Source organism: Theropithecus gelada, chromosome 2, assembly GCF_003255815.1.
Source record: "Theropithecus gelada isolate Dixy chromosome 2, Tgel_1.0, whole genome shotgun sequence".
Taxonomy (NCBI): domain Eukaryota; kingdom Metazoa; phylum Chordata; class Mammalia; order Primates; family Cercopithecidae; genus Theropithecus; species Theropithecus gelada.
This window is the reverse complement of record NC_037669.1, coordinates 149254847-149278853: the sequence shown is the minus strand read 5'-3', so window position 1 is coordinate 149278853 and position 24007 is coordinate 149254847. Positions and strand designations below refer to the sequence as shown.

Here is a 24007-nt window from a genome sequence, read left to right as displayed (position 1 = left end):
AGAACTGAAAAAGTATGACAGAATCCAGCACTGGAAGTAAATTCAATTGCGTTGGAGGGTGCAAGTCATTCTAATTTCATGTGTAGCACTTGTCAGTTTCTGATCATTTCTTGTTTACTGTCTGTTCTTCTACCTTCATACCCTCATACAGAATAGGAGGCCTGGCCTGCTGATTCCTTAGTGACTGGCACGTAAGTCTGTTAATCTTTCCTGAGGGGCCAGCCTTGTGTCGGATCCTGTTCTAAGTGCTTCCCTAGCTCCCCACCCCCGCCATTCAACAAAATTCTACTTCTTCAGAGCCGGTTCAAATGCTTTATTCTCTATGACCACAATCCCTCTCCCGCCCCGTCTCTTTTCCTCACTCTTACTCTCAGAATTAATTACTTCTTTCAGAGGTCCCTCAGCTATTGATCCTTCCTTGCAGCATCAATTTAGTTATGCATAGTATTAGTTTGCGGTTTCCTTGTCTCCTTCATTTCTCATTAAGTTTTAAAGCATATGAAGACAGTGCATGTTTATCTGTCTCTGTAAGCCCTACAACACTTTGGGCAGGCTTTTACACACAAAACGGGGCTCAAAAATATTTTGAATAAATGAATTAGGGAGAGGTCCACGAACGCCCTCCGCTCCCACCCTAGTCCACAGAGCAATACTTTAAAATAAAAATCTGACCATTTCAACCTTGTTAAAGGCCGATCTTCATTCTGAGAATAGAATTCTAACTCCTAAGCACGATGGTGACCTCAGGGCGCTGTGTGAACCTGCACCCACACCCCGTCCACCCACGTTCCTCTCCACACCTGATCTAATAAAATGACTGCTTAGGTGACCTGCAAGACCGGCTGTACTAATTTATGCCACAGGCTTTTACCTCAATTACTCCCTCTTTCTGGAATGTCCTTTCTTTCCTTGCCTGGCCTGATTCAGGCATAGTCTTCTCAAACAAGCTTTCCTTCTTTGAATCTAGGTCCTGATTAATAACTTTTTAAAAAAGTACTAAGTACAGAAAAGTTTAGTATGATGCTCCCCCATTTATGTGATTAAAAATGAAAACAATACTAAAGTGTAAAATGTAATCTTTAAAAATGTCACACAACTTTACATGCATGCTAGATTTAGAACACCGTCTGTATTTACGATTTTCTCTCATTGACTGTCTCCACGCGCACCCACTCTGCAGACGCCCTTAACAGTGTCTACTGGATCACCCTCAGGTTGGGTCAAACGCTCCTCTTCTCGGCTTTTCGGGCGCAACCGTATGTCAACATTCACCATCTTAAGATGAGCAGACTGCAAGCGTGGGAGCTGCCGAAGTGGCGAGAACAGCGTTTCCGTCGATCGAGCGCCAGGCCACCGGTCAGCTCCAGTCCTATTTTGAGTTGAAGTAAAAGCTACTCCCTAGATGGCCAGTGCACGTCTTTAAAAAGCGGCTCCCTTCCCACAAAGGAAATACGACTGGTTCGCATCTGTCAAGGGTTGGCGTTGGGATAAGAGAGTGAAATATCAGCTGGCCCTGGACAAGGAGATACTCTGAATTCCCGGACCCAATAACGTGACCAAACACCCTGACTCCCAGGAAAACTAGCGTAGTGAGCGCGGCTGAGGAAATTACTGACACCGGAAGTCACGTGAGCGGCTTCCCCCAAGGTCGCTATCTCGACAGTCGACTATTCAGCCTTGCAGGCTCCTCTGGCGGGCTTCGCTGAGATCCGCTCTTTCGGTGCTCGACTCGCCCGTGCTGCTGCTGCCGCCGAAGGAGGGGCAAAGCTCAAGATGGCGGACAAAACGCCAGGCGGATCTCAGAAGGCCAGTTCAAAGGTAATTTCTGACAAAATTTCGTAAGTCAGCGGATCTACCACTGTCGTCTGGGGCCCACAGACGCTTCTGGCCTGTGAGAGGCGATTGGGATTGGGGTCTGCGTTCTGGTCGCGACGGTAGGCCCGGGCGCCGCCGCACCGTGGTGCGCAGGTTGAGAGGCCTGGTATCTCCCCTTATTCCCAGCCTGGATTCAGCTCGAAACTGGCGTGCCCAGAGGGTGGTGGCGTGAGTGCTTCGGCCCGCACTTGGCGTTGGAGTGAAATCGGGAATTCAGATTGAGGTCCAAAGTCGTGAAAACGCTCTCCTGTATTTCAGCTTCCTGCGCCCTGAGGCCTCCAGACAGCGCCTGGGAGAGAGGCGGGAATCGCTTCCCGGTGCTTAAGTGCTGCTTTTTTCTCGGTTTTGGATCTCACTCACTTCCGGCCTCCCTCAGTTTCTCTCCAAGGAATAAATAATCTTTAGGGTCGCCAGCTGTGAGGGGAGGACCACTAGGGCAAAGACGCGAAGTGGGAAATGCAGAGGCGGGAGCAAGCTCTCCTTTGCAGTGCTTCATAGCCAAGGTTAATGTACACTCTACACGTGGTCTTTACCTTAAGGGGAAGTAAAAAGCACTTTTTAGGGTAGAGGACTCGTGGTCTCTTTCTTCATGTTGAAGAAACACAGTGAAAAGGGAAGCCCCGTAGACTTAAGCTGCATACGATTAGTAAATTGCATTTGTGTTTACAGGGAATCCTGTGCACGAATTGTGAAACCAGTGAGCTGTGGTAGTAGTTCAGCATTAGTAAGGTTGGGTTCTTAGTTGCCATCTTGGGCGGGACATTTAATCGTTGTTTGCTTTGGTTTTCTGGTCTCGAATATATTAATTGGTACTGCCACTAGGTAGTTAAACTTCCCGATGCTGATGCAAAAAGGTGTATAACACTTTTTTAGGTGCTGGGGACTGTTACATCTTAAAGAGTATGTGTGACTATAAATCAGTTATTAGAAAGTTAAATTTACTGTAGGAGAGAAGCTTGCTTTTACAGTTCTGAGAAACATCAACTCGTTTTCTACTTGCGTTCTCTAATCCGACTGTTTATGCCACTTGGTGAATGATGTACACCAAAATAATTAGTTCATAATTAGTAATGGTCTTACCAGACATCCTTTAGTTACATAGAAACTTTGATAAGGGGCCAGTTTCGGCTGCTTTACAAGGTGTTTGTCAGTTTTTTTCCCTCCTCAGTACATTTCGTCTTCTCCCCCTCTTTGGGGGCGAGGGGAATACAGGGGTAACTCGCTCTACCAACTCTTCTCAACAGACTCATGACAAGAACATACCGTTAAGGAGCTATTACTAAAGTTAGCTACGTTCATAACAAGTCATGCATAAGCCTCACAATTTCTGTTTCTTCTCAAAGTAATATTTTAAGTATTCCCTACTTGAGGTCTTGGATACATTGAAAACATTTCAATGTCTGTGTTCAGGCTTCCTTCTGAAATAGTACTTTTCATGATTGTGAATGATGGCTGTTCCCTATAAATAAATTATTGGATTATCCAGTAATCTTTTCTGTTTATATTGCCTTAGATTATAATCTCTTGATGCTGTTAACAGATTTCTTACTGATGTCTGTAAAAGGAATCAGAATATCTTAACTAATTTGGAGGCTGCATAATGTAGTGGGAAGATTATGAATTTTGTTAGCAAAAGAGATTTGGGTTTAAATCCTGACTTGGTAATTAATTATATTTGCGACACTATTAAGGCAGATTGCTTAAACTCTGGAACCTCAATTTCCTCATTTGTAATGTAGATATAATTCTTTTTTTACAAGGTTGATATAAGGATTAAATGAGCTAATGTCTATAAAATACAACATAATAAATTGTAGTTTCTTTCCCCTCTCCTTTTTTGTTTTTAGAGGAAATAAGTTCTTAACTTTCAAAATGTCAGGATAAATTTTAATCCTATGATTTGGAATCTAAGTAATCAGCCGTCATAATGACTGCCCAGATAGCTGCTTTTTATTTTTATTTCATTTTTATTTTATTTTATTTTATTTTTGTGAAGAAGTCTCACTCTGTCGCCCAGGCTGGAGTACTGTGGCACAATCTCTGCTCATTGCAACCTCCGCCTCCCGGGTTCAAGTGATTCTCCTGCCTCAGCCTCCTGAGTATCTGGGAGTACAGGCGCACACTTCCAGGCCCGGCTAATTTTTTGTATTTTAGTAGAGACGGGGTTTCACCATGTTGGCCAGGATGGTCTCGATCTCTTGACCTCGTGATGCACCCGCCTCGGCCTCCCAAAGTGCTGGGATTACAGGCGTGAGTCACTGTGCCCAGCACTGCTTTTTATTTCTAACACAAAATTTGTTAGAGAAAGTGTAAGATCATTTTGGCTAATACTACAGTATTTGGAATTTCTAGCCTTTGATATCTGGTTTGATTTCCTTTCCCCTGGAAAGAACAGATGAGTGGCTTATGTTTTACAATACAGATGGAGTGAACAGATACTTCTGTTTCATGTTTCGTCGTTTTCTTTGGTAGTTAAATTCCCATTAATATGGATAGGGATGCTTATATTTCTAGATATTGGGAAAATGGTAATTTAAAAATATACAGTATGGCAAAACTATTAACATTTCTTAATTACAAAAAGATTAGATTAGATAACCTCTACAGGTCTTCTAGTTGCTTTTTTTTTTTTGAGACAGAGTCTTGCTCTGTCGCCCAGGCTGGAGTGCAGTGGCACAATCTCAGCTCACTGTAACCTCTGCCTCCCGGGTTTGAGCGATTCTTCTGCCTCAGCCTCCCGAGTAGCTGGGACTACAGGCGCCCGACTAATTTTTGTATTTTTAGTATTTTAGTATTTGTATTTTAGTATTTTAGTATTTTGTATTTTAGTCGAGACGGGGTTTCATCTGTTGGCCAGGCTGGTCTGTAACTCCTGACCTTGTGATCCCCCGGCCTTGGCCTCCCAAAGTGCGGGGATTACAGGAGTGAGCCACCGTTCCTGGCCTCTAGTTTTAAAATGATACTTTATGAATGTATACTTGAATGACTTATCTTTATTCATAATTGTCCCTAATGAAGAGACCCCTATGCACTTTAATTTTCTGTGTAATTTTGTTGTTCTCTGCATTTTAGAGCCTGGCAGATGTAGACATTTAATAAATGTTCTAGAAATGAGCTAAAATTTTCCTGTGCATTTGTTTATCACTAGTCTAAAATATTGCTTGGCTGGGGAGAGGTGTTGACGTTATGTTGTAGCTTTGATTTTGAGAGGACAGAGAGCGAGTCTGTAATTGCTTATAAAATTGTTAAACATTTTCTTATAATTTAATTTATAAAAAATTATTATTTTTGACTGTCAGTTGTTTACTTAGCAAAATTAGGATATGAAGAAAATTTAGTATTTTCTTTCCTTCTGCAATTTCCTGTGCTGGTAATATTGCTAATGTAATGGAATTGCGTGCCCTGCTATTTCACTCTGTGACTATGGCTTTTTTTTTCTTTTTTGCCGTATCGCTAAAAATTGAGTTAGGTGAATGGATAAAACAGAAAAAACTACAGACTCTTACACATTCAGTGCTGAATTGCTTTGGAAACTGTTTTGATTGACTGCCTTTGCTAATTAACAAAAAGTATCACTTTTAAGAAATAGGTAAAATGAGGATCTATTCAAGGCGTATGAACCTTAAGTATTTATTACTGCCAGTTTTCATTTTTTGTGGTAACTGAAAGTTTATGAAAAAGTCCAAACAAAATACATACCTTGAAAATTAGGCTTTTCACAGTTTGCCAGTTTCAAACTGAATCTTTATTATGATATGGTTGTAACCTTATCTTAAAATATAAGGTATTTTTTGGTAGAAGGTTTTCGTTTGGTGTGGAAGGTAGAACTGAACTTCCTTCCATTTTCTCGATTGATGCTTTCTTGAAACTTGAACCTGCAGCAGTGGTGCTAGAATATGCCTGTTGGTATGGTTTTAAAAATAATTCCTATCTTTCTGGATTTAATTGATTGTTTTCTGAAAGTCCAGTTTTTATTTTCACTTTTTGTTTTTTAGTTCTGAAACTTTGTTTTCCTTGGAAAGTAAACCTTCTAAGAAAGATACCCATTTGCCTTACTGGGTATCATAGAGAGAAGAGCTCATTTAGTATGCAAGTTGAAGACATCTACCCCTCTACTCCCCACTCTTTTTTACAAGGAGCCGTCATTTTTGGAATAAAAAAAACTTGCTACAAGATATTAAAATAAAAAATAGTAATATTACAAACTATTTGCCTCTTATTCTAGTATAGGTAGTTTTAACATTTTATTGCACATCAGCTGTGAGCTGTATATTTTGCTGAAATAACGTTTTTGAAAGCAAGATACATTTGTCAGTAGCACTTGAGGCTAATGGTAGTGTTAGGCATCTATTCCCTGAGTTAAAGTTTTTCACAAGGCCGTTCCTCAGTTTAGATAAACTATAGGTTATTCAGAGTGTACTTACAACTTTTCATATAGTATTGGTAGTGTTTTGAGTAATTTAACAAATCATCTTACATTTGTTATTTAACTTTATTTACATAGTGCTTGTATTAATGATTTTGTGATTTTTTTTTTTTTTAAAGATGGATACCTTGATTTGGCTTGGATAGTGGTATTAAGCTAGGCAGCTGTGGTTAATGAGTGGACAGCCTAGTTTGTTGACAGTGTGGAGTGTAATTTTGTTTGGTGGTAGGTACTTGTTCTGACAAATCAAGTATATTGAGACTCTGTTACTTGCCAGATCTTGTGCGTGATGTTGAGTTAGACAATGTTAAATTAAGAATGTACCCCTTTTTCGCGGTCGGGCGCGGTGGCTCACGCCTGTAATCCCAGCACTTTGGGAGGCCAAGGTGGGTGGATAACCTGAGCTCGGTAGTTCAAGACTAGCCTGACCAACATGGAGAAACTCCGTCTCTGCTAAAAATACAAAATTAGCCGGGCCTGGTGGTGCATGCCTGTAATCCCAGCTACTCGGGAGGCTGAGACAGGAGAATCACTTGAACCTGGGAGGTGGAGGTTGCCATGAGAGCTGAGATTGCGCCATTGCGCTCCAGCCTGGGCAAAAAGAGCGAAACTCTGTCTCAAAAAAAAAAAAAAAAAAAAGAATGTACCCATTTTTACCCATTTTTGAGGAGCATGCTGTCTAGTAGAAGAGAGTCAAGATAGTACAATTAAGGTGTTATTATGCTTCCTGCAGGAGAGATTGTTACACTTGTGGAAATGAAAGTTGCTGCTCTTAGAGGGTGAGAGGAGAAACGTGGGAGATTAGGAGACAGATACGAGAATGGAGAGCTCACTAGGCAGAATGGTGGTGTTGGAGGAACGTTGCTGTGGATAGCTTGCTAATTTGGAAACTCAGATGTGGGGCTTTCACTTGAAGTAAAATTGGAGCAGCTGGAAGAAAATTAGTTTTGTTCTCAGCCAGCAAGCTATAGAGCAACAGGTAGTGTAGTTGGCTTCACTTTTATCCCCTTAGCAGCCATCAGAATGATCTTTTTTTCTTTTTAGACTTTCTTGCTGTCTCTCCCCACATTTGTACTGTCTGGTTTCTCTGCTCCAAAATTTCTCTTGTGTATGCTACTTTATTGTCTCAAACTTCCCTTAGTCTTCCTTTTCATTTCTTGCTTTTGTGTCTTTTTTCTTTGCTTTCTTTCTTCCCTCCTGCCCCCGCCCCCCCACCCCGAGACGGGGTTCTTGCTTTGTTAGGCTGGTCTTAAACTCCTGGCCTCGAGCAGTCGTCCCACCTCAGCCTCCTGAGTAGCTGAGATTACAGGCGTGAGCCACTCCATCCAGCAGCTTTTGGGTCCTTTCATTTGGATAAGGAGCTGTGCTGTAGACTTCAGGAGATCTTTAAGCATCATTCGTTTGTGTTCTTCAGTTAACAATAAAAAGCCAAACTCAAGACAAATAATCCAGTTCAGCTCCAGGTTAAGAAGAGGGAGAGGCTTAGCTTCTGAAGTAGTGCTATATTTACTGTTTACTTTGACTGTTATCTTTAGAAGTTGATTATTCTTCTAAAAATTGTGTTAACTGCTGTTTGAACTGTTCTTAACCCTCAAAAAGTTCTGTGCTGAAAGCTGTTTAGCTATAGGTGTGTATCAGTGGAAAATGTCTGGTTTGCAATAAATGTGATTAGTGACATCTTAAGCTAATTGAAATCAGCTGGTGCATTGTCCTACATCGTACACCAGTGCATTGTCCTACACCATGCTGTTATTGCTCTATTTGCAAATTTATCCAATTGTATTATTTTGAAAGCTGACAAAATTGTTACTTTTGAACTCATTTTTGTATTAGAGATTATTTTATTTGATGAATGGTTATGCAAGTGAGATTCTTAAAGATTATAGAGCTTCATCTTTTGATGACGACTTGGAGTCAGGGAAGAGTTAACTGTATGGAAATAGGCAGAATGTCTAGGTTCTTGTATCTTTTGTTTTTAAATCCTAGAAATGATGATTTGGATGTGATGGCATAAAAGACTAAAGAAAGGGTAGCACTTTCTTAGTTATTCTTTTGGATGCTTGTTCTTCCTGGGTGAACTTTAGAATTGTTTTGGCAATTCCTTTGCCCCCTTGCAGATATTTCCCTTTGGAATTTAGAGCTGTTGAATGAAATTGTATTAAATATGTAAAGAAATTTAGGTATCATTGACATTATCTTTATATTGAATTTTCCCATCCAGTAATATGAATCTTTTGAAAAGGTGACTTGAGTAACTGGATTTCTCCTAAAGTTTTTGTTTTTTCTTCACAAGGGTTATATACATTTATTAAATTGGTTTCTAGATGTTTTTATATTTTTTGTTGCTTTTATGATTAGGATGTTTTTGTTACCTAGCAAGTTAATACTGGTGTATTGGAAGGCAGTTGACTTGTTTTTGTTGTTATTGTTTGTTTTTGAGATGGAGTCTCACTCTGTTGCCTAGGCTGTAGTGCAGTGGCACGATCTCAGCTCACTGCAAGCTCTGCCTCCTGGGTTCACGCAATTCTCCTGCCTCAGCGAGTAGCTGGGACTACAGGCGCCCGCCACCACGCTCGGCTAATTTTTGTTATTTTTGGTAGAGATGGGGTTTCATCACGTTTGGCCAGGATGGTCTCCATCTCTTGATATACCTGCCTCAGCCTCCCAAAGTACTGGGATTACAGGTGTGAGTCACAGCTCCCGGCCTAGGCCGTTGATTTTTTTCACTCCCTTCAGCCTCTTGCCTGAACTACTTTTGTAAGAGTGGTTGTTTATTCTTTTGGATTTTTAAATTTCTAGATATTTGTAAATTGATGAGTTTCAAGATATGTTTCAGAGTGTGTTTCATAGTTAATACTAAAAATTTTCTTCTTTTATACCATCTTGACGTTTAAGAAAGATTAGCTGCAAGAAGAAAATGAAGGTGGAGACAAAAGTTGGGGACAAAAAAACCATGGACAGAAAGAGTGAGATGGGGCTGGGTGCAGTCACTCATGTCTGTAATCCTAGCACTTTCAGAGGCGAGCAGATCCCCTGAGTCACGAGTTCGAGACCAGCCTGGCCAACATGGTGAAACCCTGTCTCTACTAAAAATACAAAAATTAACCAGGCATGGTGGCGCGTGCCTATAATCCCAGCTACCGAGCAGGCTGAGGGAGGAGAATCACTGGAACCTGGGAGGCGGAGGCTGCAGTGAGCCAGGGTCCTGCCACTATATTCCAGAGTGAGACTCTGTCTGAAGGAAAAAAAAGAACAAAAGAAAGAATGAGATGGGAGGCGTCCCAGTGCTTGGTTGTCCTGGGCTGATTTTTGCCTATGCTAATGTGCAATACAGTGGAGTTCAGAGGAGTAAATTGATTCAGTGCTAACTTCTTACCAGCTGTTCTTAGCCTTATGTTTGGACAATATAAATAAAACAATACTGTGTGGATCTATATTAATCTTCCTGATTTGCTCTTTTTAAAATAACATACGAATCTTCAATTTTCTCTTAAAATAATTTTGTCTTGAGCTTTATATGACATCTGGACTGGGAGTTGGGGTCAGGTGAGATATTTGTGATCTCAATATTTTTGATTTCATTTGAACACTTAACACTTAAATATATAAATAAAAACAAGTAAAATTTCACTACCCTGTACCCTCAAAAATAAAAACAGCTCAGTGACAGTTATATTTTGGATCCCCAAGTAAAAATTCTTGGAGAATCTTTCTTTCAGAAGGATAGCATATATTTAGTTAATAGCCTTGCAGCTTGTCATCTCTGTCTTTACATGCGTAGTGGAAACAAATTATTGCATACCATGTATAATCTGATCAGTTAAGAAAAATTGAAGTTTTAACAGTTGACATTGCTGGAAGATACCATATGAACTCTTTCTTGTGCCACCAGGCAGCCTGTGACATGCTATAGAATCATCTCCCTTAAAATGAGTTGTAAATGGTGCTGTATTGAAATTTGATAATATTTTCTTGAACTTTCTGCAGAATTTGTACCTTTTTTTTTTTTTTTTTTGAGATGGAGTCTCGTTCTGTCACCCAGGCTGGAGTGCAGTGGCACAATCTCAGCTCACTGCAAGCTCCGCCTCCTGGGTTCACGCCATTCTCCTGCCTCAGCGTCCCAAGTAGCTGGGACTACAGGTGCCTGCCACCACACCCAGCTAATTTTTTGTATTTTTTAAGTAGAGACGTGGTTTAACCATGTTAGCCAGGATGATCTCGATCTTCTGACCTGGTGATCCACCCACCTCAGCCTCCCAAAGTGCTGGGATTACAGGTGTGAGCCAACATGCCCGGCCAGAATTTGTACCTTTTAATAGACAGCAAGCATTTATATGTGGATTTCTTTATGTGGCTTTGGGTGGTTAGAGAAAGGAAGAGAGTTTTTGTACTGTGAACCAAGAAGTTGCTGGGCAGTACTGTGGCAGTAAATGATGCATCTATGATTAGGAAGAGCTTTTGCCTAAAACTTCTGTTGTATAAATGGTGGTTAGGTTTCCAGTGTATACTATAAAGAGGTAATTGTGCCTCATACATATCCCACTAGTGTTTATATTATATTTTTGGAAATATGCAGGCTGAATTTTAAAGAAATGACTTACACGTTTACTTTGTATCATCATCTTTTCCTAAGTCAGAGACTGCCTTTGCTCAGTTTAATTAACTGAGGAGAAATTGCCAGAAGTTAGGAAATACTAAGTTTGTATAACATGACAGACATAGTTTGTTAGTGTAAGACATTTTAAATTATTGACTTTTATTTTTAATACTTGTAGACGAGATCATCAGATGTTCATTCGTCTGGATCTTCAGATGCACATGTGAGTATAAAAGGCAATCTTTGTCTTTTTTCCTTTAAAATTTAATTTCTCCTCATATGTTTCCCTACATCAATGATTTTACTTCACAAATAAGTACAATTATATTGTGTGTGCTTTTTTTCCTTTTACTCTTTTTTTCTAGGTGCCTTCCTTTTTTTTATGTTCTACTTGCATAAGTTAGCCCTCTCAAGCCATGTTAGAGACCTAGGATGTATATTTCCTTATGATTTTTATTGTGTAAAAATCTGTACATACATACGTATGTGTACTTACACTTTGACTATGGGAATGCATTATACACATGCTTTTCTTACTGCACAGAACATGTGTTGGAAATCCCTGCAGGTAAACTGTTATAACTCTAATCTGTTCTTTCTTAAGGCATCATAATGTTCTATGATGGGGAGGTGCAGTTGTTTGTTATTTGTTTGTTGATGGGCATATATTTTTTGTTAAAAGCTTTCGAGTAACATTTTGGATAGATAATACTGCAATAAGTATTTTTTTATATATGTTATTACAGCAGTGTTCAAAGTGTAGTCTGAAGACCCCTGGGAGTCAGAAGATTCCTGGGAGTCACTGAGAATCTCTGAGAAGGGTCTGTGAATTCAAAACTATTTTGTAATAATACTAAGGCGTTATTTATGCCTTTTTCACCATTTTGGCACTTGCACTAATGCAAATATAGCTGGAGGTGCAAAAGCATTCGGTGGGTAAACTGTTGGCACTTCAGCACAAATCAAGGCAGTGACACCAGAATATACGTGTAGTCATTATATTCTTCCCCAGCAGGCACAATAATTTCACTTGAGAAACCAGCATAATTAGAAATACTACTATTTTACTACTTCATCAAGCAGTAAAAATTTACCATTGTCTTGATCTTTTGTATAGTTTGTCTTAATATTCTATGTGATAAGAAGTACGTATAACACTTATTCTTACCAAAATGTGATGTTTGTTTGAGTTGAGAAATGAAACTAGTTGCTTTTTTCATGAAACACCAGTTTTACTTGGGAGTGACTGACAGGCAAACTATGGTGAATCAGACTTGGGGATTTTGGCAGACATTTTCTTGAAAATGAAGGTAATGAACCTGTTACTTCAAGGAAAACAACTGTTACCAATATAAAATTCCAGCTTGTGAGTTAGAGTTATTGAAAACTTCCCCTGTTCTTAAGAACTCTTTTACGCCGGGTGCAGTGACTCACACCTGTAATCCCAGCACTTTGGGAGGCTGAGGCGGGCGGATCACCAGGTCAGGAGATCGAGAACATCGTGGCTAACACGGTGAAACCACGTCTCTACTAAAAATACAAAAAAATTAGCCAGGTGTGGTGGCAGGCGCCTGTAGTCCCAGCTACTTGGGAGGCTGAGGCAGGAGAATGGCTTGAACCTGGGAGTTGGAGCTTGCAGTAGGCCGAGATCGTGCCACTGCACTCCAGTCTGGGCCACAGAGCCAGACTCCATCTCAAAAAAACAAAAAGAACTCTTCTGATGAAATCAATGGTGATATTAAGGGATGTGATATTTTGATAATGTACAATGAAATTTGTGAATATCTGACATGGCTTATTTCTAGTTTTCAGTGCTGTATATGTATGTATGTGTGGTTTGTTTTTTCTCTTGTTTTGCTTTTCCTGAAGATGGATGCATCTGGACCCTCAGATAGTGATATGCCAAGTCGGACGCGACCTAAGAGCCCAAGAAAACATAATTATAGGAATGAAAGTGCCCGTGAAAGCCTTTGTGATTCTCCTCATCAGAATCTCTCAAGAGTGAGTATAGATAAGATAAGGTAAAGATAAGAAAGGATAGTTAATGGTGTTAATCTGTCCTTGATTGAATTTAGTGGTTGAATATTTGGTTTTGTATGTGTTTCATCTTATTCTATTTGTATAAATAGAATCTTTTTGTATTTGGGATAACAGTAAACTCGTTTATATAAAGACATCCTTTTAGCTCAAATGTGAGATATATTTCATTTTTAGAGTTTTAAATTTTATTCAAAAAGAAAAGTGGTGTTTGGATTTAAAATGGTTAATTGTCAAGTTTATCTTTCCCCACTTATATCAAAAATTTATTGAACCAAGTACCAAATATCAGTTACTGGAAATGCACAGATCATTGAAACACTATTCTTGTTTCCAGAGAGCTCGTAGGCTCACTTTGGAAAACAAACAGGAGCAGGTGCTATTCACTCTAATAAGTGCAGTGCCCAGGGTAATACAGGAACACAGAGAAGGAACTTCCTCACTTTTAGATCTGTAAAGTGCTCTCAGGCTCTTTTAGACTTTTATTCTATGTCAAGTAATTTTTTCTTGTGGTTAAATTTGTAGCATAACACAGTCATCACCAGCCAGTATTAACCACTGACAACAAATTATTTTTCTTGTTTAATATTTCTAGGTATAAATACATTTTTACTTTGCCTAGATTTATTTTACAAGAACCCATTTTAAAATACCCTGTTTTTAGTTACAAATTTTTTTTCATTTCTGCAAAAATTCTGTAAACAAACTTTTGAATGATTGCTTATATTGTTTATTTGAATAAATACTCCATAGTTTCCTTAGCCATATCTCTCTTGGGTGTCTGAATTTAGCTCTTAGGGTATAAGTAAAATTTGAGCATGGTGATTTTTCTTTGGGTTTCATTTAATTCATATATAATTTTGCCACTTGTTTAAACTTTTGAAGTTGAAACCGGAGAGACTGAATGATGGCAAAATGATTTTCTATTTTGAGAAAATGTATTTTGAATCTGCTCCTGAAACCCAATATTGACTTTTAGGTTATAAACTGCTTTATTTTTCTCAAAGGGATTTTAATTAACTTTAAAATAGTTAGCAGCAATGTTACTCTTCTATTCTGCATCTCCCAAAGGCAAGCCTATTTAATGACTAGGGAATTTAAAGTCTTAATTTTGTAATTGGTTAGCTTCTCATTTTAGTAGAGAGAGAAACCTTCAGATTTCAGTATTTTAGGTTGTATTTAATAAACATTTCCTACCTTTTAAGTTTATAAATCAAATGAGTAACTGATTGAACAAAAAGGTCTACAGACAGTATATTCAGGCTATATTTCAGAAGGAAGTTGCCTCTAAGTTGCATAAATGAAGACTTCATTAAAATACTGTTTTCTTATATTTAAAATTGATATAGTTTTACTTGAGCTGAAACCTTGAATATTGTAGGTGATATTTTAATCCCAGCAAAGAATGAAATTATGTTCATAAATATCAGTATTATTGATGAAGAATGAGGTAATTTACCAAATTATAAAAAAGAAGTTATTTATAATATGTAAAATGAGGGTTGTAGATGGTAAATTCCTGCCCCGGGACCATAGAAATGTTTGCCTCCCTTTGCCTACTTCAGAATCTGTTTTCTGTCATTGCAACTTTTCCCCAGAAACATCTGTACTTTCCCTCCTCAAATGCTTTTATTCTTGTTCTAAGCATTAGTGTCTGTCTCTTCTATTTTTACCTTTTTTTTAAACATGCCTTTTGCATGTTTTTGACCTAGAGCTAGTGAATGAAGGCATTCTTTGATGAATACTTAACGTCAGAGTCAAGTAAGACAGGCACCTGACGTGTAGAGTAGCCCCAGCTTTTCTTTACAATGAAATTTTTAAAAATGGCAATCTATTCTGAAGACTTAGTTATCAGTTGATGTGTATTAAAGTTTTAGATAGCACTAAGAATGTATATGTAAAGGTATACTTTTTATTTCTTAGCCTCTTCTGGAAAACAAACTTAAAGCATTCAGTATTGGAAAAATGAGTACAGCTAAACGAACTTTAAGTAAAAAGGAACAGGAAGAATTAAAGAAAAAGGTAATGTTGAAAATGTATTTTGAATTATCCTTGGAAATGAATGTGTCTAAGTGTATTAGAGGAATGTTTCCTGAAGATTCTTAACCTCTAGGATATTCTCAGCTCCACCTCTGAGTCAAATCTGTAATACAGCATATATTCCTAGGAGTCGAGCTTCTATCCTTGTTCCCTCACCCTGTTTCTTTTTTCTTTGTTATAGTTTTGGCTATTTTCTAATCTTCTTTTTGTATAAGTAAAGTGTGTGTGTGTGCACATTGTACCCATTCCCCTTAGATTAATGATAGTATGCTTTATACAGTACACTTTTTTCCAACTTGCTTTTGTAACTTAACATTATATCTCAGAAATTACCTCAAGTATATAGAAATACTCCTTATTCTTTTGCTATGGCTGTGTAGATATGCAATCATTTATTCAACTAAAATTCTACTGCGGGCATTTATGTTTTGTTCTTTTGTCATTACAAATAATGCTGTGAGGGATAATGTTATGCATATGTTTGGGTTTTTTGCTAGTGTTATCTTTGGGATACATTCTTATAGGTGAGATTTGGGATATGTTCTAATAAGTGAGATTACTGGGTTGAATGGTAAATGCATAAATGTAGTTTTTCTGTATTTGTCATTGTCAAATTGCTCTCTGTAGGGGCAGTGACATTTTGCGCGCCTGTCAGTAGTGTATGAATGAATTGTTTCTCCATAGCACTGCCAGTAGAGGAGTTTTGCCAGTCTCCTGCATGAAAAATGGTATCTCGGTGTAGTTTTACATTTGGATTTCTCTCATTATGAGTAAAGTTTAACAGTTTTTCTTGTGTTTGTTTCTGTGAACTGTCTGCTCATTTTTTTCTATAAGTTGTATTAACACTTTGTTATACAAGGTACAATTTTTTTTTCTCACTTTGTTGATTGTCTTTTTATTTTGCTGCTGGTGTTTTTCTCCATGCAGAAACTATTGTTGTACAATCAGATCAGTGTTTCCCTATGATTTCTGGTTTTTCAGTTTTTTCCATTATCAGCTTATGAGGGAATTTCCTCATGTTTTCCTCTACTACTGTATGGTTTCGTTTTTAAGAATATTAAATCAGATTATTTTGTAGTTTATTCTGGTATGTGGTGTCAAGAATAGATTCATTTTTGTCTTTTTTCAAATAATATATTCAGTTATCCTAGTGTCATTTATTGAAAAGTTTTATTTCCCATTGATTTGAGATGCTTCTTTTATTGAACACTAAATTTCCACATGCTATTTGATTTTATTCTGTATTTTCTGTTATATTCTGTTGGCCTTCTGTTCGTAGATGTTTTGGGAACGTTTAGAATAATTGAAACTATCAAATTTCTTCTGAGCTTGCTTTATATCAAGATTCTTCTGAGCTTTCTTTTCTTTAATGCCACTTGTCGGTAGATATTGCTGCTTCAGCTTCTAATACACATGTTTTTGGTGATTTGAAAAATATTTATATTCACTGAATTAAATCATCATGCCTTGGAAACTTGGTAAACGTTAGTAGCAAAATACGTTTTCATATAGTCAATTGTCATGCAATTTGATGCTTGAGTAGTCTCTAGACAAATTTACTAGTTAATCTGTACTTAGGGGTTCTTTTCTAGTTCTACAAATTGCCGGTAGAGGAGCAAAGCCTCTCTTGGTTTCATTAATTAATATTTAATATCTACTAAAGATTAGATGTTATTAATTGTTAGGACTGCTTAACCTGGGAAGGGAGGGTTTTCCTCCATCTTATTCCTTGATGAATTTAGCCCTGTGTACATTAACAATTTTTGTATTGCGTGATATTAATATTTTCATGTGTATTTAGGAGGATGAAAAGGCAGCTGCTGAGATATATGAGGAGTTTCTTGCTGCTTTTGAAGGAAGTGATGGTAATAAGGTGAAAACATTTGTGCGAGGGGGTGTTGTTAATGCAGCTAAAGGTAAGTTTATAAGTGTAACTGCTAATAAAGTATAACTATTACAGTTTTTGAGCAAACTCCATCTTGGTTGAATGACTGCAGGTAGATAATTATGGAAGGAAGTTTGGTTGCTTTTGAATTTTATATTTTCTGTTGGCACCCTCTAGTGGTTATATTAGCAGAATAAATGGCCAAGTGTCAATTAATGAGATACTGAAGACAGATTTTAAACATATTTAGTCCCTTTCAAGTTTTAAGACAGCAGAGCACTTGTCATAGATTTTAATGTGTGTCGTAGTTTTGCTACAAAATGGTTAAATTAGCATTATTGGGGTGATACTTGAATTTCATATTTGTTAATAGTGATACATTTTAATGCTAAAGGCATTTTACTAATTTTTACTTGTTTTTAATAAAGAAAATGCGAAATTAGTTTTGAAACTTAGTATTTTAAATTTCAGAAGAACATGAAACAGATGAAAAAAGAGGTAAAATCTATAAGCCATCTTCAAGATTTGCAGATCAAAAAAATCCTCCAAATCAGTCTTCCAATGAAAGACCACCATCTCTTCTTGTGATAGAAACCAAAAAACCTGTAAGTCATACTTAAGTAATTGACCGTTTATGTTCAGAGATGACACTGCCAGTGATACTTCCACTGTAAGCAAGACTTTGGCTTTTTTTCATTTTTGGCGGGGGCAGGAGTGGTAGATGTTAAGTTTTGATGCTTTCTAACCCAGTAATTTACTTAGATGAGAGATAATGAATTAGGACACATAGATGATATTCTTTTTATGCTCTTTGAGCAGTGAACATTTGCTATTTATGCTCATCATATATTGCAAGTCAAAAATTTACTATAATGCAAGTCAAAAATTGACTATATTTGACTTGCAATGGGGTTGTCTTTTTAAACATTTATGAACTGAGGTATTTAAATTATTAGTATGTGTAGTGTCTGTTTCCTAGAACATTTTTAGAACATTTTGGGAATTACTGTCAGAATTAGTGACACTTAAAATATTCTCAGTGTTAGAAAAAAAATTCTTTTTCTTTGAGAGTTTGGTTTTTATGGGAGATGGCAGACAGATGTGGGTCATGTCATTTGGAGCCACATGTGGTGAACGAATGTGATTGCATTGAATAGTAAGCCTGGTTTTTTTTGTTTGGCTTAAAAAATGTCTCTAAAAGCAATGAAAAAGAAATCCAGCTTTATTGAGATACAATTCACGTACAATACAATAAGATTTACCTTTTTTTTTTTTTTTTTTGGGGGGAGACGGTTTCACTGTTGCCCAGGCTAGAGTGCAGTAGTGTGATTACAGCTCCTGCAGCCTTAACCTCCTAGGCTCGGGTGGTCCTCCCACCTCAACCTCCTGAGTAGCTGGGACTACAGGCAATGTAGTCCCATGCCCAGCTAATTTTTTGGTATTTTTTGTGAAAACGGATTTTCGCCATTTTGCCCAGGCTGGTCTCGAACATCCAGACTCAAGTGATTTGCCCACCTTGGCCTCGCAAAGTGCTGGGATTACAGATGCCTGGCTAAAATTTATCCTTTTAAAGTATACAGTTGACTAGGTGCAGTGGCTCGTGCCTGTAATCCTAGCACTTTGGGAAGCTGAGGCTGGAGGATTGCTTGAGCTCAGGAGTTTGAGACCAGCCTGGGCAACATAGCAAGACTCCCATCTATTAAAAAAAAAAAAATTTAAATAAAGTGTACAGTTGAGTGGTTTTAAGTATATTCAAAGTTGTGCAACAGTCACCACTCTGATTTCAGAACATTTTTATCAACCTGAAAAGAAATCCCTACCATTATCAGTCACTCCCATTTTTCTTTTCTTCCCTATTAACTTCAGTCCCTGACAACCTACTAATCTACTTTCTGTCTCTTGATTTGTTTATTCTGGACATTTTGTATGGATGGTATCATACAACATTTGGTCTTTTGTATCTGGCTTCATTACTTAGCATAATGTTTCAAAGTTCATCTTTGTTGTGGCATGTATCAGTACTTCATTCCTTTTTGTGGTTGAATAATACTCCATTTTATAGACATACCATATATTGTTTATCTGTGCATTATTTAGTAGATGGACATTTGGTTTGTTTCCGCTTTTCTGCTGTTAGAAATAATGCTGCTGTAAACATTCACGTGTGGGCTTTTTTTGTGTGAACTTACGTTTTCAGTTCTCTTGGATACATGTATATACACACACGGAGAAGTGGAATTGCTGGGTCACATGGTAACTATGTTTAGCCTTTTGAGAAACTGCCAGTTTTTCGAAAGTGGTTGTAGCACTTTACAGTCCCACCAGTAATGTTTGAGGGTTCCAGTTTTCTCACGTCGTACACTAATACTTTGAGACCAGCCTGACCAACATGGAGAAACACCGTCTCTACTAAAAATACAAAATTAGCCGGGCTTGGTGGTGCATGCCTGTAATCCCAGCTACTCCGGAGGCTGAGGCAGGAGAACTGCTTGAACTCGGGAGGCGGAGGTTGCAGTGAGCCAAGATCACTGCATAGCACTCCAGCCTGGGCAACAAGAGCGAAACTCCATCTCAAAAACAAACAAACAAACACAAAACTGTTTTGTTTGAAAAGTTTATTTTAGTCATTTAGTGTGTGTGAAGTTGTACTTCATTGTGGTCTTGATTTGCACTTACTTGATGATATTGAGCATCTTTTCATGTGTTTATTGTCCATTTATAGGTTTCTTTTGGAGAAATGTCTATTCAAATACTTGGCCCACTTTTTAATTGGGTTATTTGTATTTTTGTTGTTGAATTGTAAGAGTATTTTACATCTTCTTGAGTCAAGGTTCTTATCAGCTATATGATTTGGGAATGTTTTCTGTTCTCTGGGTTGTCTTTGCATTTTCTTGATGGAAGCATGGAGGTTTTAAACTCTAATGGAGTCCATTTTATCAGTTTTTTTCTTTTGTTACTTACGCTTTTGGTGTCATATCTAAGAAACCATCACCTAATTCAAGATTATGAAGATTCCTGTGTTTTTCTCCCAAAAGTTTTATAGTTTTAGCTCTTACATTTAGGTCCATGAACCATTTTGAGTTTATTTTGTACATTTAGTATATGGTGTAAAGTAGAAGTCCAACTTCATTTTTCTGCATGTGGATATTCAGTTGTCCAAGCACCATTTGTTGAAAATATTATTCTTCCCTATTAAATTATGTTGGCACTTCTAAAAGAAGGATTCCAAAAGTAGATTAAGAAGCAGTTTTAAAAGAGGATTCCAAATATGTTACTTATTGTTCCAGTAATTCACGTCCTCCAAAGGTGATTGTTTTGAAGAGTGCGTATTTTTGGCAGTTACTTTCCATGGCAGTTCAGTTACTTCATGTTCATTAATTTCCCTGACTACTGGTTGTCATTTTAATTGTCTAATTGTATTAATAATTTGTTATTTTGGAGGAAGGGGAAGGGAAGTTAAATGATAAGAAAAGCATTCTTTCTTTTTAATTTAATTAATTAGAACATACAATTTGTACTGAAATGATGTAAAAAGGCTCTTATTATTGAATCATTAGATTTGCTTAACCTTTTGTTTGAAGTATAACTTGTCATATCCTTTATAGCCACTTAAAAAAGGAGAGAAAGAAAAGAAAAAAAGCAATTTGGAACTCTTCAAAGAAGAATTAAAGCAGTAAGTTTTATAGTGTGGAGAATAACTATCATAGGTATATTGAGCTGATACATAAACAGATGCAAGGATAAAGAATATACTGTACCAGTTAGTTATTACTAACCACTTTGTTATGAGATTGTTTTAGATATTATAATATTTGGTGGGGTATCTTTGAAAATAAATTAGCATTTAGTCCAGCACCTGGGTTGCTTGCATTATGAATATTCAGTTCAATTGATTTATTTAATGTCCAGAGTCCTGTTTGCAGTGGAAACAGTATACTCACTGGGGTGGGAGTGAGGGGCAGCCAGACTTAGCAAGAAACAAATTCAGTGGTTTTAATGTTGAATTTCCTCCTCACCTTTAAAGTAGGCTTTGTGTTCCATTGCTAGTATGATATATTAGAAATTTGCTCATGGTTTTATTATAGCTGAGGGACTCTCTAATCTTGGTTCTCAGTACCAGTATTTAATTACAGATATTTCTAGTTATTTGATGATAGTAATTTGATAAGCGCTATTCTTAAATGTGAAGGAACAAATTTTGGCTCATTATAAGTGATTGTAAATATTTTCAACAGAATTCAAGAGGAACGTGATGAGAGACATAAAACAAAAGGCAGATTAAGTCGATTTGAACCTCCTCAGTCAGATTCTGATGGTCAGCGTCGTTCTAGTAAGTGGCATTTATTTTAATGTGTATGTTTGTGATCAATTACAGTAGTTCCCACCTTATCCATGGGGGGTTACATTCCAAGGCTCACCAGTGGGTGTCTGAAACCATGGGTATATACTATCCTTTTCCTTACACATTCATAGCTGTGGTAAACATTAATTTGTAAATTAGGCATACTAAGAGATTAACAACAATAAGTAATAGAACAATTATAACAATATTCTGAAATAAAAGTGCAATCCCAACACTTTGGGAGGCCGAGGCGAACGGGTTACCTAAGGTCGGGAGTTTGAGACCAGCCTGGCCAACATGGTGAAACCCCGTCTCTACTAAAAATACAAATATAGCCGGGCGTGGTGGTGCATGCCTGTAATCCCAGCTACTCAGGAGGCTGAGGCAGGAGAATTGCTTGAACCTGGGAGGCAGAGGTTGCAGTGAGCTGAGATCATGCCATTGCACTCCAGCCTGGGTGACAGAGCAACAGTCTGTCTCAAAAAAAAAAGAAAAAAAAAAGTTATGTGAATGTAGTCTCTTTTTGTCTCTCGGAAATTGTTACTGTAACAAACTGGGGGAAACAAAGGCGAGAGTAAGGGGGGACTACTGTATTATAAAAACTAATAATTGTTTTCTTTTCTCCCCTTTAAGTGGACGCACCTTCAAGAAGAAATAGATCATCTGGTGGTAATACAGTTTTTTGCTCTTTTAATTGATAAATTTTCCAAACTTTGTATTTTGCAGGTTATAATTCTTTTTTTCTTTCTGCCCTAGTTCTTGATGATTATGCACCTGGCTCACATGATGTAGGAGATCCAAGCACTACTAATTTATACCTTGGAAACATTAATCCACAGGTAATATTAAGTAAGATGAATGTTGAGTGATATGCTTTATGTTTTTGGAAGAAAGCTACTTTGTCAGTCAAAAAAAATCAGGATTCTGAAGCTGACAAATCTGATGGAATTTGATAGTCTTTAGAATTGTCTTGTAAACTTGAGACTTACTGGTATGGCCCAAATTGTTTTGCGACATATTCTCGTTTTCTCTTTCAGTAACTAGATTGAACTCTGAATTTGAAATGTTTTACTATGTGCTGGTTTTATTATTAAATCAGGGTATGACCATTGATGAATAATATTATTTTTGAGACTATCCACTTCTGATGCATACTTGTTTCCTTGTGGAGTCCCTTTTCTCATAGTAGCAAACTACTGTTTGTGGTTTGTCTTTTGCATTTTAATTCTTTTCCTACATTGATGCTGTTAATTATGTTACGGCGAATGTAGTGGCAGTAGTATATAATATACTGTTATTAAAAATTATATTTTGCATATTTACTGTTAACTGTTTTCTCTGCATTTGATTACATGGGTAGTTGATTGTTAGAGGGAGAACAGATGATTAGATCCTTTTTTTCTTCATTGTCAATAAATATTTCCTCCTTAATTTAAATGTACTAACCACGCCTGCTTGAAAAATGTTCCTAAATGCCTAAACAAACCATCACTATAAAACATCTATCTTAGATCTAGGACCTTAAAGCAAAGGAAGATAGGGAGTAAAAGTGATTTTGATTTCTCTATCCGCTGAACTTGCCCACCCTGGCATCTTAAATAAACCAGAATATTTATAGTATGAAATGATGTATGAATGCCCCATGTGGGATTTTACTTGTGTAGCGTTCCTGGTACTTGAATGGAAAATTGAAGCATGTTGCTATGTTGCTTTTCATTTTGTAAAAAAACTACTTTGTTTTCTGAAAATAATTTTTTCTTTTCCCTTTTTTGCATAATAAAAATCTTCTACCCTTTTTAATAGATGAATGAAGAAATGCTGTGCCAAGAATTTGGAAGATTTGGACCATTAGCCAGTGTGAAAATCATGTGGCCTAGAACTGATGAAGAAAGAGCCAGAGAGAGAAATTGTGGCTTTGTGGCCTTTATGAATAGAAGAGATGCTGAAAGAGCTTTAAAAAATTTGAATGGTGAGAATGTTTTTATTACTCATTTATACAATTCAGATATTTCTTTGGTTTGGAAAAGTATTTATAAAAACTAGGAAGGATTGGACCTGAAATGGAGAGGTTAAAATGAAAATTATTTCAACTCACCAGAACGATTTTATTTGGAAACTTTTGAGAGTTAACAAAGTGACCTTTCGTTTCTTTCTTGTAGGAAAAATGATTATGTCTTTTGAAATGAAGTTAGGTTGGGGTAAAGCTGTACCTATTCCTCCACATCCAATATACATTCCGCCTTCTATGATGGAACATACGCTTCCCCCACCTCCATCCGGACTGCCTTTTAATGCGCAGCCTAGAGAGCGGTTAAAAAACCCTAATGCTCCCATGTTACCGCCACCTAAAAACAAAGAGGATTTTGAGAAGGTAATTTTAAAAATGGACATAAGGCCGCATCTAATTTGTAAATACTAAAACTGTGGTAGTATTTCTTTTCAACAATTTTAAAGAAAATGTGTGTGTAATTCTGTTTGGCAACTTTTAAAGAAATAAGTAGATGTGTTCCCTGCCTTAGCCCATGGAAACCCTATATTTGAAATACTAGGTCATGTTTTTATTTGTGGCTACCATTCCTTTTTTGACCACTCGTTAAGTTTTTTTTCCTTTGTCCGGTGTTCTATCCAGATTTGCTTAAGTGTAGTATCTAAATTTACTTTGTTCTGAGAAAGTGATATTTTGTATTTGGTTAAGTGACATTTCAATTAGAAATTTCAATTAGAAAGACCTCCTAAGTAGTTATTGTTTGGATGGCAGCTAGGTCTGAGGTATTAGAATATTTGAGAAGATTTATGTGGTTCTTA

General features: G+C 37.2%; 1 protein-coding gene across 4 annotated transcripts in view; it reads left to right on the top strand.

Moving 5' to 3' along the window:
• The first annotated feature begins 1023 nt into the window (after positions 1-1023).
• U2SURP (U2 snRNP associated SURP domain containing) overlaps positions 1024-24007 on the top strand; it is a 57565-nt gene continuing 34581 nt past the window's right edge. For 2 of the 4 annotated variants that reach the window (XM_025375447.1, XM_025375451.1), the window contains exons 1-12: positions 1675-1818; positions 11077-11121; positions 12768-12899; positions 14859-14957; positions 16777-16891; positions 17332-17465; positions 20466-20533; positions 21096-21190; positions 21836-21871; positions 21959-22041; positions 23006-23171; positions 23362-23573. In XM_025375447.1, the coding sequence (XP_025231232.1) occupies positions 1774-1818; positions 11077-11121; positions 12768-12899; positions 14859-14957; positions 16777-16891; positions 17332-17465; positions 20466-20533; positions 21096-21190; positions 21836-21871; positions 21959-22041; positions 23006-23171; positions 23362-23573 (1230 nt within the window). In that variant the 5' untranslated portion in view covers positions 1675-1773. Of the gene's footprint in view, positions 1819-11076; positions 11122-12767; positions 12900-14858; positions 14958-16776; positions 16892-17331; positions 17466-20465; positions 20534-21095; positions 21191-21835; positions 21872-21958; positions 22042-23005; positions 23172-23361; positions 23574-24007 lie in introns of all 4 variants that reach the window. The other 2 variants (XM_025375450.1, XM_025375449.1) reach the window with 2 other exon arrangements.